At 48.8% G+C, this 12,857-nt stretch overlaps 1 protein-coding gene across 1 annotated transcript in view; it reads left to right on the top strand.

The window, feature by feature from the left end:
- Positions 1-6,294: 6,294 nt before the first annotated feature.
- washc4 (WASH complex subunit 4) overlaps positions 6,295-12,857 on the top strand; it is a 55,294-nt gene continuing 48,731 nt past the window's right edge. The window contains exons 1-2 of the mRNA XM_052033404.1: positions 6,295-6,368; positions 6,808-6,947. Coding sequence (XP_051889364.1) covers positions 6,308-6,368; positions 6,808-6,947 — 201 coding nt within the window. The 5' untranslated portion in view covers positions 6,295-6,307. The remainder of the gene's footprint in view (positions 6,369-6,807; positions 6,948-12,857) is intronic.

The following is a 12,857-nucleotide window of genomic DNA, read 5'->3' as shown; positions in this document are numbered from 1 at the left end:
AATCTCCTCTGCACCCTCCCCAGAGCAGTCGCATCCTTCCTGTACTGTGGCACCCAATGTTATATAAAGTTGTACCATAACTTTCCTGCTCTTGGATTCCATTCCCCAGGGAAGGAAGGGGAGCACGTCTGCCGCCTTTACCACCCTATCTATCTGTGCTGCCACCTTCAGGGACCTTTGGAAGTACACCAAGGTCTTCCTCAATATTCCCTGGGACTAAGTCCAAGAATAAATTCCATTGCTCTGCCCAATTTGCCATCTGAACAACTTCGTTCTGTAGCCTAGGACTACCCTCCTCACTAACCACAGCACCACCAATTTTTGGGTTATCTGCAAACTTATTAATCATACCTTCTACGTTAACACCCAAGTCATTCATGTATGTAACTGACAGCAAGGGTCCCAGCACTGATCCCTGTAGATAAGGTACTGCAGGCAGAATTTAAGAAGCTGGGAAAGAAGTTAAAAAGCACAAATTGAAAATGATAGAATTCCCTGGCTTATTACAACTGCAATCAGTGAGGACAGGCAGCAACACCTCCAGCACGATTATTCCCAACACTGGTGCCCCACAAGGCTGCATCCTCAGCCCTCGACTCCCTGTTTGGCCAGATTCTGCTCTAACTCCATCTACAAGTTTGCAGATGATACCACCGTATCTCAAATAACGATGAGTCAGAGTACAGGAAGGAGGTGGAGAGCTGAGTGACATGGTGTCATGACAACAACCTTTCCCTCAATGTCAACAAAAGAGCTGGTCATCGACTTCAGGAAAGGGGGTGGTGTACATGCACCTGTCTACATCAATGGTGCTGAGGTCGAGAGGGTTGAGAGCTTCAAGTTCCTGAGAGTGAACATTACCAACAGCCTGTCCTGGTCCAACCACGTAGATGCCACAGCCAAGAAAGCTCACCAGCACCTCTACTTCCTCAGGAAGCTAAAGAAATTCAGTTTGTCCCCTTTGACACTCACCAAATTTTATCGATGCACCATAGAAAGCATCCTATCTGGATGTATCACAGCTTGGTACGGCAACTGCTCTGCCCAGGACCGCAAGAAACTGCAGATAGTTGTGGACACAGCCCAGCACATCATGGAAACCAGCCTCCCCTCCATGGACTCTGTCTTTACCTCTCGCTGCCTTGGTGAAGCAGCCAGCATAATCAAAGACCCCACCCACCCGGAACATTCTCTCTTCTCCCCTCTCCCATCAGGTAGAAGATACAGGAGCCCGAGGGCACGTACCACCAGGCTCAAGGACAGCTTCTATCCCCACTGTGATAAGACTATTGAACAGTTCCCTTATACGATGAGATGGACTCTTGACCTCACAATCTACCTTTTTATGACCTTACACCTTATTGTCTACCTGCAATGCGCTTCCCTGTAGCTGTGACACTTTACTCTGTACTGTTATTGTTTTTACCTGTACTACCTCAATGCACTCTGTACTAACCCAATGTATCTGCACTGTGTAATGAATCGACCTGTACAAATGGTATGCAAGACAAGTTTTTCACTGTACCTTGGTATGAGTGACAATAATAAACCGATACCAATACATTGTGTTGCCACTTTCATGGAGTTATGGACTTGGACCCAAGGTCCCTCTGTGGAGCCACAGAATGATACAGCAGGGAAACAGGCCCTTTGGCCCAACTCGTCCATGCTGACCAAGTTGCTGAACTGAGACATCACTATCAACTTTCCCAAATTCCCTCACATCCATGTCTTTCTCATGGGAAATACAGACAAGAAATATTGATTAAGGACCTCTCCCATCTCCTCTGGCTCCACGCATAGATGACCTTGTTGATCTTTAAGGGGCCCTATTCTCTCCCTAGATACCCTTTTGCCCTTAAGGTCAAGGAGAATCCTAAGAGATTCTATAACTATATTATCTGCCAAAGCATACTCCTGCACCCCCTATATCTCAAGGGATTCATTTAATCCCAGCTGCCTAAACCTGACATGTACCTCCTTCCTCTTCACCAGAGCCTCAATGTCTCGTCATCCAATGTTCCCTACTCCAGCCAGCCTTACCCTTCACACTAACAGGAACATGGTAGTGTGAAGGGTACTCGTGAGTTCTTGCTATTTCACTTTTAAAAGCCTCCCACTTGCCAGACATCCCTTTACCTGCAAACAGCCTCCCCCAATCAACTTTTGAAATTTCCTGTCCAATACGGTCTAAATTGGTCTTGCCCCAATTTAGGACTTCAACTTGTGGACCAGTCCTATCCTTTTCAGTAACTATTTAAAAACTAATAGAATTACGGTCACTGATCCCAAAGTGCTCCCTCACTAACACCTTTTTGGCCCCTTCTCTGATAGGGCCATCTACACATTGATTGAGAATTTTTTCCTGAACACACTTCACAAGTTCCTCACTATCCAAGATCTTAAAACCATGGCATTCCCAGTTGATGTTTGGGAAATTAAAATCCCCTTCTATTATACCAATGTTCCTAAGGGTACTGCCATTTAATGTATACTTTCCTCTTGCACTTGACCTGCAACACCTCACACTTGTCCGGATTAAACTCCATCTGCCTTTTCTCTGCCCACATTCCCAACTGGTCTCTATTCTACTGAATCCTTTGACAACCTTCCTCACTATCTATAACTCTGCAGTTTTTTGTGTTGTCTGCAAACTTACTCATCAGCCCACCTGCATTTTCATCCAGATCATTTATATTTTTAATAGACAGAGGTCCCAGCACTGATCCTTGCAGAACACCACAGGTCACAGACCCCTGGTCAGCATAATATCCCTCCAAAACTATCTTCTGGTCAAGCCAATTTTCAATCCAATCTACCAAAATCCCAAATGGATTCCACGTGCCTTAATCTTCTGGATCAGCCTACCATGAGGAACCCTGTCGAAAGCTTCACTGAAGTCCATGTATACTACAGCCACTGTCCCACAGTAGTGTAGCGGTTAGCGTAATGCTATTACAGCGCCAGCGACCTGGGTTCAATTCCGGCTGCTGTCTGTAAGGAGTTTGTACGTTCTCCCCGTGTGTCTGCGTGGGTTTCCTCCCACATTCCAAAGACGTACGGGTTAGGAAGTTGTGGGCGTGCTATGTTGGCACCAGAAGCGTGGCGACACTTGCGGGCTGCCCCCAGAACACTCTACACAAAAGATGCATTTCACTGTGTGTTTCGATGTACATGTGACTAATAAAGATACCTTATTAATCATCTTCAGCACCTCCTCAAAAAACTCAATCAAGTTTATAAGACACCCCCCCCCCCCCCGGCACAAAGCCATGCTGACTGTCCCTAATGTCCATGCCTTTCCATATGTGAGTAGATCCTATCCCTAAGAATCTTCTCCAATAATTTCCCTGGTGTAAGGCTCACCACCCTATAATTTTCTGGTCTGTATCTCTTGCCCTTCTTAAACATTGGTATTAGTTTGTTACTGTCGCATATACCGAGGTCCAGTGAAAAACTTGTCTTGCATACCGATCGTACAGATCAATTCATTACACAGTGCATTGAGGTGGTACAAGGTAAAACAATAACAGAATGTAGAATAAAGTGTTACAGTTACAGAGAGAGTGCAGTGCAGGTAGACAATAAGGTGTAAGGTCATAACAAGGTAGACTGTAAGGTCAAGAGTCCATCTTATCGTACCAGGGGACCATTCAATGGTCTTATAACAGCAGGATAGAAGGATAGACATTTTCCATTCTCCTGTCCTCTGGGACCCCATCTGTGTTAAAGACGATACAAAGATTACAGTCAAGCCCACAGCAATCTCCTCTCTTGCCTCTCTCAATAACTTGGGAGAGATCCTATCAGGCCCTGGGGACTTATCCACTTGAATGTTCTTCAAAAGACCCAAAACCTCCTCCTCTTGCGGGCTGCCCCCAGAACACTCTATGCAAAAGATACATTTCACTGTGTGTTTCGATGTGCAGGTGACTAATAAAGAAATCTTATCGTTGATATCAATATGCCCTACAATATCAGCAATAACCGTCCCTGATCTCGCTGTCTTCCATGCCCTTCTCCCTGTTGAATAGCAACACCAAGTACTCATCTGGTACCTCACCTACTTACTCTGGCTCCAGGCATAAATTCCCTCCTTTGTCCTTGTGTGGCCCTGTCCTCTCCCTCGTTAAATGGAGCATAGAACAGGACAGCACAGGAACTTCGACTCTTGATGTTGTGCTGAACTAATTAAGCTACTAATTAAAGTAAACTAATCCCTTCTGTTGACACAATGTGCATATCCCTCCATTCTCTGTACATTCATGTGCCTATCCAAGAGCCTCTTAATCGCATCTGCCTCCACCCCCACCCCTGGCAGCACATTCCAGGCACCCACTGCTCTCTGCGTAAAAAACTTGTCCCCCACATCCCCTTTGAACTTACCCCCTTCTCACCTTAAACGCGTGCCCTCTGGTATTAGACATTTTGACCCCGGGAAAAGGATACTGCCTATCTACTCTACCTGTGCCTCTCATACTCCTCCATCAGGCCGCCCCTCAGCCTCCGCCGCTCCAGAGAAAACAACCCAAGTTTGTCCAACCTCTCCTTATAGCTCATGCCCTCTAATCCAGGCAGATTCCTGGTAAACCTCTTCTGCACCCTCTCTAAAGCCTTGACATCCTTCCTGTAATGGGGCAACCAGTTACCTTCTTGCTTTTAATGTTTGTATAAAAGGCCTTGTGATCATCTTTAATCCTACTTTCCAAAGAGATGTCACGGCCCCTTTTCACCCTGCTAATTCCCTGTCTTAAGTTCTCTCCTGCTTCTTTTATATTCCTAAGACTCTGTCAAATTTCAGCTCCCACAACCTTACATGTGCACTGTACTGCTGCAGCAAAACCTGAGTCAGTGCTAATGAATCTGATTCTGAGATGCTTCCTTTATCTTTGTGACTAAATTCACAACATCCCCCATCCGCCCCATCCCTCGCCACCACCCACCAACCCCTTCCCCATCCTCCCCTGCCCCTCCCCACCCACCCCCTCCCCATCCTCCCCGATCCCTACCCACCCCTCCGCATCCTCCCCTACCCCTCCCCACCCCTATCCTCCCCTACCCTTCCCCACCCTCCCTTAACTCTCCCCCACCCCCCCATCCTCCCCTACCCCTCCCTCCATCCTCCCCTACCCTTCCCCACACCCCATTTCCCCTTCCCCACCCATCCTCCTCTACCCATCCCCATCCTCCCCACCCCCATCCTCCCCAACCCCTTCCCACCCCCATCCTCCCCAACCCCTCCCCATCCTCCCCAACCCCTTCCCACCCCCATCCTCCCCAACCCCCATCCTCCCCAACCCCTCCCCCACCCCCATCCTCCCCAACCCCCATCCTCCCCAACCCCTCCCCCACCCCCATCCTCCCCAACCCCTCCCCATCCTCCCCAACCCCTTCCCACCCCCATCCTCCCCAACCCCTCCCCATCCTCCCCAACCTCTTCCCACCCCCATCCTCCCCAACCCCTCCCCATCCTCTTCCCACCCCCATCCTCCCCAACCCCTTCCCACCCCCATCCTCCCCAACCCCTCCCCCACACCTCCCACCCCCCATCCTCCCCAATCCCCATCCTCCCCAACCCCTCCCCCACCCCCATCCTCCCCAACCCCTCCCCATCCTCCCCAACCCCTTCCCACCCCCATCCTCCCCAACCCCTCCCCAACCCCCATCCTCCCCAACCCCTCCCCCACCCCCATCCTCCCCAACCCTCCCCCACCCCCATCCTCCCCAACCCCTCCCCCACCCCTCCCACCCCCCATCCTCCCCAACCCCTCCCCCACCCCTCCCACCCCCCATCCTCCCCAACCCCCCATCCTCCCCAACCCCTCCCACCCCCCATCCTCCCCAACCCCTCCCCCACCCCTCCCCCACCCCTCCCACCCCCCATCCTCCCCAACCCCTCCCCTACTCTTCCCCACCCCCCATCCTCCCCAACCCCTCCCCCACCCCTCCCACCCCCCATCCTCCCCAACCCCTCCCCTACTCTTCCCCACCCCTCCCCTACTCTTCCCCACCCCCCATCCTCCCCAACCCCTCCCCTACTCTTCCCCACCCCCCATCCTCCCCAACCCCTCCCCTACTCTTCCCCAACCCCTCCCACCCCCCATCCTCCCCACCCTCCCCTACTCTTCCCCACCCCCCATCCTCCCCTACCCCACCCCCCCCCCATCGTCTCCATCTCCCCCCCTCCCCCACCCCACTGCACCGGCCCCGCCCCTCTCCCCTCCCGCCCAATCAGAACGACGCTCCGCCGGCCGGGCTGTGCGCATGTGCGCCGGCGGCGGGTCACATGAGCGGCCCTGTGCCCAAGATGGCGCTGGAGGCGGGTTCCCCCGGCTGGAGGCTGGACGGGTTGGACGACGGCTCCCAGAGTGGGTGCCGGGGGTGTGGGGTCCGGGGAGGGTGCTGTGTATTCACGGGAGGAGGGGGGGGTGACGTTTCCGCGCACAGCTGCCCGAGAGCACATCAGCATCGCCCTAACCTCCGGGGGCCGGGATAGCAGCTGCAGGTGGGCCGAAGTCCGGCCTCGGCACCGGTCAGTCTCCTGCAGCCCTCCCCCTGTCCTGCACGCCGGGGAGCAGGGTCGCTGCACCCCACTGGCAGTCGCAGGGCTTCAGTCATCTCCCCACCAGTGTGGGGCAGTGAGGAGTTTACCTGCAGTGAGCTGTTGAAGGGACAGGGCGGTGCAGGTGCCCTGCAGTCCAGAGCCCTGTGCTGTGGTTTGACGGGCTGGGTAGCCAGCGTGCGGTGAAGGTGAACAGCTGACCCTCAGACAAAACATTTCATTCCCCCCCCCCCCCCCGTGTTCAGGAATCCACGCTGAGGTGCAGTTGAAGAGTTACGGGAAGTTTCTCGAGGAGTACACCAACCAGCTGAAAGGAATTGAGGATGCATTGGATGACTCTATTGGCGACGTCTGGGATTTTACACTTGATCCCATAGCCCTTAAGGTACATCTTAAAAATCCTTGATGGTCCTGATTTTGTGGTCCGCATAAGTGGACCAACCCAGATAAGTGTGAAGTGGTTCATTTTGGTAGGTCAAATATGTTGGCGGAATATAGTCTTAATGGTAGGACTCTTGGCAGTGTGGAGGATCAGAGGGATCTTGGGGTCTGATTCCATAGGACGCTCAAAGTGGCAGCGCAGGTTGACTCTGTGGTTAAGAAGGCATATGGTGTATTGTCCTTCATCAGTCGGAGAATTGAATTTAGGAGCCGTGAGGTATAGTTGCACCTATATAGGCCCCTGGTCAGACCCCACTTGGAGTACTGTGCTCAGTTCTGGTCGCCTCACTACAGGAAGGATGTGGAAGCCATAGAGAGGGTGCAGAGGAGATTTACAAGGATGCTGCCTGGGAGGCGGAGCATGCCTTATGAAAGCAGGTTGAGGGAACTCTGCCTTTTCTCCTTGGAGAGACGGAGGATGAGGGGGGACCTGCTAGAGGTGTATAAGATGATAAAGGGCATTGATCGGGTAGATAGTCAGAGGCTTTTCCCCGGGGCTGAACTGGTGGCCACAAGAGGACATAGGTTTAAGGTGCTGGGGAGTAGATATAGAGGAGATGTCAGGGGTAAGTTTTTTACTCAGAGAGTGGTGAGTGCGTGGAATGGGCTGCCGGAAACGGTGGTGGAGGCTGATACGATAGGGTCTTTCAAGAGACTGTTAGATAGGTACATGGAGCTGAGTGAAATAGAGGGCTACAGGTAAGCCTAGTAATTTCTAGGGTAGGGACATTTTCGGCACAGCTTTGTGGGCCGAAGGGCCTGAATTGTGCTGTAATTGTTCTACGTTCTAATACTTAAAACACGAACAATACAGTGGGGTTTCTGGGCATAGACTTGCTGTCATCCAGTGCTGGAATTGGTATTACTTTCTCATTAGGGAATCTCTGGTGTCAGAGCAGGACATAAGCAACTGGTGCAGGAATAATCTCTTTGAATTTAAGTTCAGTGTTCGTGGCATGATCTACCTTGAATCCTGTTTTCCTGTCCTATTCTCCAATTCCTTTAATATTTGGATATTTATTGATACCTCTTGAATCGATGACTGAGTTTTCACAGCCCTCCAAAGAATTTGAATGAAGAAATTCTGTATTTCACTCCTAAATAGTCCTTATTTAAGATTATAAGCCCTAGATATTAGACTCCTTAGGGAGCAGAAACATAATCCCTTTACTGACCCTATTGAACCCTTGAAGAATTTTATGTTTCAATGAGTTATCCGTCATTGTTCCAAACTCTGGATAATAGAGCCAAGCCTACCCAATCTCTCCTATATTCTTTCTATTATACTCTATCTGCCATGTTATTGCCCACTTAATTAGTTTCTATGGATCCTCTTAAATTCTCTTTGCATCTTTGTCGTTGCTGAGTTTCTTGTCATGAGCAGATTTGTATATATTAACATACGGTCTTCTCAGACAAATTGTTGACATAGGTAGTGGACATCTGGGGCCCAAACATAGTTCCCTGTGCTACTTCACTAGCCACAGTCTGCCACTCTGAGAAGCACCGGTTTAGTCATTATTTGTTTCCTCTGTTCACCAACTTTTAGGTCATGCAAGTATACTGCCCCCAATTCCTTGTACACCTTGCGCCTTATGAGGAAACCAGTTGTACAAAGGCATGAGAAATTCCAAAGCAGCACATCCAGTGGTTTCCAATTCATTTTCTCTGCAGGATAATCCTCAACTCAATTGATTAGTGAAACATGATTTTCTTTTCATAAATCCATGTTGACTTTCAATCATTTTTCTCAGTGCTTTGTTGTTATGTGAATATATTACAATATTTTCCCTGCTTCCACTGTCAAGTTAACAGGTCTGTCATTCCCTGTTTTCTCTCCCTCCTTTCTGAAATATTGTGGCCACATTTCACAGGAATCATAGAGTCGATGGAATTTTGGAAAATGATAACCAGAGTCACAATCCATTGCCACTTCTATTAGAATTCTGTGATGAATATCATAGGGTATTTGGAATATATAATTTTTGGGGTCATTAATTTTTCCAGTGGTGTTTTAATTACAAATTTTAATAATGTAGTTTATGTGGATGAGGTTTGATATGGATGGCTGATCCAAAAGGTTAGAGCCCATGGGATCCAAGTCAAGTTGTCAAATTGGTGATCTGAGACAGGTTAGTGATGGAGGGTTGCTTGGACTGGATATAGAACATAGGACAGTACAGCACAGAAACAAGCCCTTTGGCCCTCCATGTCTCTGCCGAATCTCTGCATATTTGTGTGTCTAACAGTCTCTTAAACACCCCTATCATCATTACTTCCATCATACTTCCTGACAGCCCGTTCCAGGCACCTACCATGCTGTTTTTCTTTTAAAGAAAACTTGCCCTGCACTTCATCTTTAAACTTTTCCCCCTCTCACCTTAAATGCATGTCCTCTAGTACTTAACATTTCTACCTGGGAAAAAAGGTTCTGACTGTCTATACCTCTCAATCTTATGAACTTCTATCAGGTCTTTCTTCAGCCTCCGATGCTCCAGAGAAGAAAATCCCCAGTTTGTCCAACCTCTCCTTATGATCTAACTATTAGATCATACCCTTTAATCCAGGCAGCATCCTGGTGAACCTCTTCTGCACCCTTTCCAAAGCTTCCACGTCCTTCCTGTAATGGGATGACCAGAACTGCACACAACACTCCAAGTGCGGCCTAACCAAAGTTTTATATAGCTGCAACATAACTCCTTGACTCTTATACTCTTATGCCCCTAGCGATGAAGGCAAGCATACTATATGCCTTCTTTACTACCCTATCTACTGAATGTCATTGCTGTTAAGGGTCCTGGCAGGCATGGTAGTGTAGCGGTCAGCGTAACTCTTTACAGCGCCAGCGACCCGGGTTTGATTCCCGTCGCTGTCTGTAAGGAGTTTGTACCTTCTCCCCGTGTCTGTGTGGATTTCCTCCGGGTGCTCCGGTTTCCTCCTACGTGCCAAAGACGTACGGGTTAGGAAGGTGTGGGCATGCTATGTTGGCGCCGGAAGTGTGGCGACACTTGCGGGCTGCCCCCCAGAACACTCTACGCAAAAGATGCATTTCACTGTGTGTTTCGATGTACATGTGACTGATAAAGATACCTTAAAGATACCTTAGACTGTATACTTTCCCCTTACATTAGACCTCCCAAAGTGCAACACCTCACACTTGCCCGGATTAAACTCCATCTGTCACTTCTCCGCCCATATCTGTAACTGCTCTGTATTCTGCTGCATCCTTGACAACCCTCTACACTGTCCCAACCCTCTACACCAATCGTTGTGTTGTCTGCAAACTTAATAATCCACCCATCTACGGTTTCATCTGTCAGTTAATATATATTTATACATATCACAAACAACAGGGGTCCCAGCACCGATTCCTGTGAAACACCACTGGTCACGGACCTCCAGCCAGAACGACACCCTTCCACCACTACCCTCTGTCTTCTTATGGGCAAGCCAATTCTGAATCCAAACCAGTAAGTCATCATGGATCTCGTGCATCTTAATCTTCTGGATCAGCCTCCCATCAGAGACCTTGTCAAACACCTGACTGAGATCCACATATACAACATCCCCTGCTCTACTTTCATAAACTACCTTCGTCACCTCCTCAAAAAAAACTCCAAGTTGTAAGACGACCTGCCCTCACAAAACCATGCTGTCTGACCCTAATTACGCCGTGTTTTTCCAAATGTGCATAAATCCTATCCCCAAGAATCCTTTCCAATAGCTTCCCTACCACTGATGTCAAGCTCACCGGCCTATAAATTCCTGGATTATTATTTCCCTCCTTGAACAACATTTGCTATTCTCCAGTCCTCCAGGACCTCACCTATTGCTAGTGAGGATACAAAGATCTTCAAGTCCCCAGCAATCTCCTCTCTTGCCTCTTTCAATAACCTGGGATATCGCCCATTAGGCGCTGGGTATTGATCCACCTTGATGCTCCTCGAGAGCCAGCAGCACAGTGATCTGAAATGCCCTGGCACATTAACATGCCCCACACTGCTCTCACTATCCTCCATGTCCTTCTCCTTGGTGAATACTGACACCAGCTACTCATTTAGTACCTTGCCCACACCTACTATGATCTTTGGTGACTACGTGTAAATAACAGCTGCTAACTGAGGGAACAGATAGAAACTGAGACCACAGAGGAATGAACTCAGCGAGGGACTAAGAGAACTTTGCAATGTTCAGTATTCTTAACTGGTTAAATTTTCTGCAGCGATATCATACCCAAAAGCAAGTTAAACTAATAAGGACGAGGGGCAGATTGGCCTACTCCTGCTTCTTAAGCCTGCATCTCCGTTCATGAAGGTCGTGGCCAATTCAGTTTTGGCCTCAGCGTCACTTTCCAGGTCTCCCCCCTGTACCTTGACTCCCTTGCAGTTTATATGTCTGTCAATGTCCATCTTTAATACATTTAGTAACTTCATTTCCACAGCTTTCTGTAGTAGAGAACTCCAAAGAGTCACGACCCTCTGAAAGAATAAAAGATTGCCCTCTTGAAACACATCTCCTCATCTCTGGCTTAACAGGGCAGTCCTTCATTCTTTCAGCGGGTGTGAAACAATGTTCCTAGTTCTCAGTAATCCTGTGAGTGGCAACATCCTAAAAAGGAGAGATTGAGGCCCTGGCCAGGAAAAAAGGAGGTATTGGTTAGATTTAGGCAGCTGGGATCAAGTTAATCCCGGGAGGAGTGTACTCAAGAAGGAAATCAGGAGGGGAAAAAGGGGGCATGAGATAGCTTTGGCAGAAGGTTAAGGAGAATCCAAAGAGATTTTATAAGTATATTAAAGGAAAAAGAGTAACTAGAGAGAGAATAGGGTCCCACAAAGACCAAAGTGGACATCTTTGTGAGGAGCCGCAGGAGATGGGCGAAGTCCTTAATCAATATTTCTCCTCTGTTTTTACCATGGAGGAAGACATGAAGGCTTTGCAACTAGGAAAAGTAAACAGGGAGGTCTTGGGGATAGTCTGCATTACAGTAGAGGAGGTGCAGGACGTCTCAAAAGGTATGAAGATAGACAAATCTCCAGGGCCTGACTTGGTATTACCCAAGAATACTGGAGAAGAAATTGTGGAGCACTGGCCGAGATATTTGCATCATCTTTAGCCACGGGTGAGGTGCCGGTAGACTGCAGGGTAGCCAATGTTGTGCCCTTATTTAAAAAGGGCTGTAAAGAATAACCTGGGAACTATAGACCAGTAAGTTTCACATCTGTGGTAAGTAAGTTACTGGAGAGAATTCTGAGGGATAAGATATATGTGCATCTGGAAAGACAGGTCGATAAGGGGTGGTCAGCACGGCTTTGTGCACGGGAGATCATGTCTTAGAATTTGATTGAGTTTTTTGATGATGTGACCAAGAAAGTTGATGAGGGCAGGACTGTAGACATGGTCTATATGGAATTCAGTGAGGCCTTTGATAAGGTTTCACGTGGTGGGCTGCTCTGGAAGGTTAGATCACATGGGATCCAGGGAGAGCTGGTTAATTGGATACACAATTGGCTTGATGGCAGGAAGCGGAGGGTGATAGGACCATGGAACATAGAACAGTACAGCACAATACCGGCCCTCCGGCCCACCATGTTGTGCCGACCTTTAAACCGCCTAAGACTATCTAACCCTTTCCTCCCACATATCCCTCTATTTTAAATTCCTCCATATGCCTATCTAACAATCTCTTGAACTTGACCAACGTATCAGCCTCCCACCACTGTCCCAGGCAGTGCATTCCATTGCACCAACCACTCTCTGGGTGAAAGACCTCCCTCTGATATCTCCCTTGAACTTCCCACCCATTACCTGAAAGCCATGCCCTCTTGTATTGAGCATTGGTGCCCTGGGAAAGAGG

This window comes from Pristis pectinata, chromosome 19 (assembly GCF_009764475.1).
Source record: "Pristis pectinata isolate sPriPec2 chromosome 19, sPriPec2.1.pri, whole genome shotgun sequence".
NCBI classification, from domain to species: Eukaryota; Metazoa; Chordata; class Chondrichthyes; order Rhinopristiformes; family Pristidae; genus Pristis; species Pristis pectinata.
The sequence above is the reverse complement of the archived record's forward strand: the minus strand, read 5'-3'. Positions and strand labels throughout refer to the sequence as shown.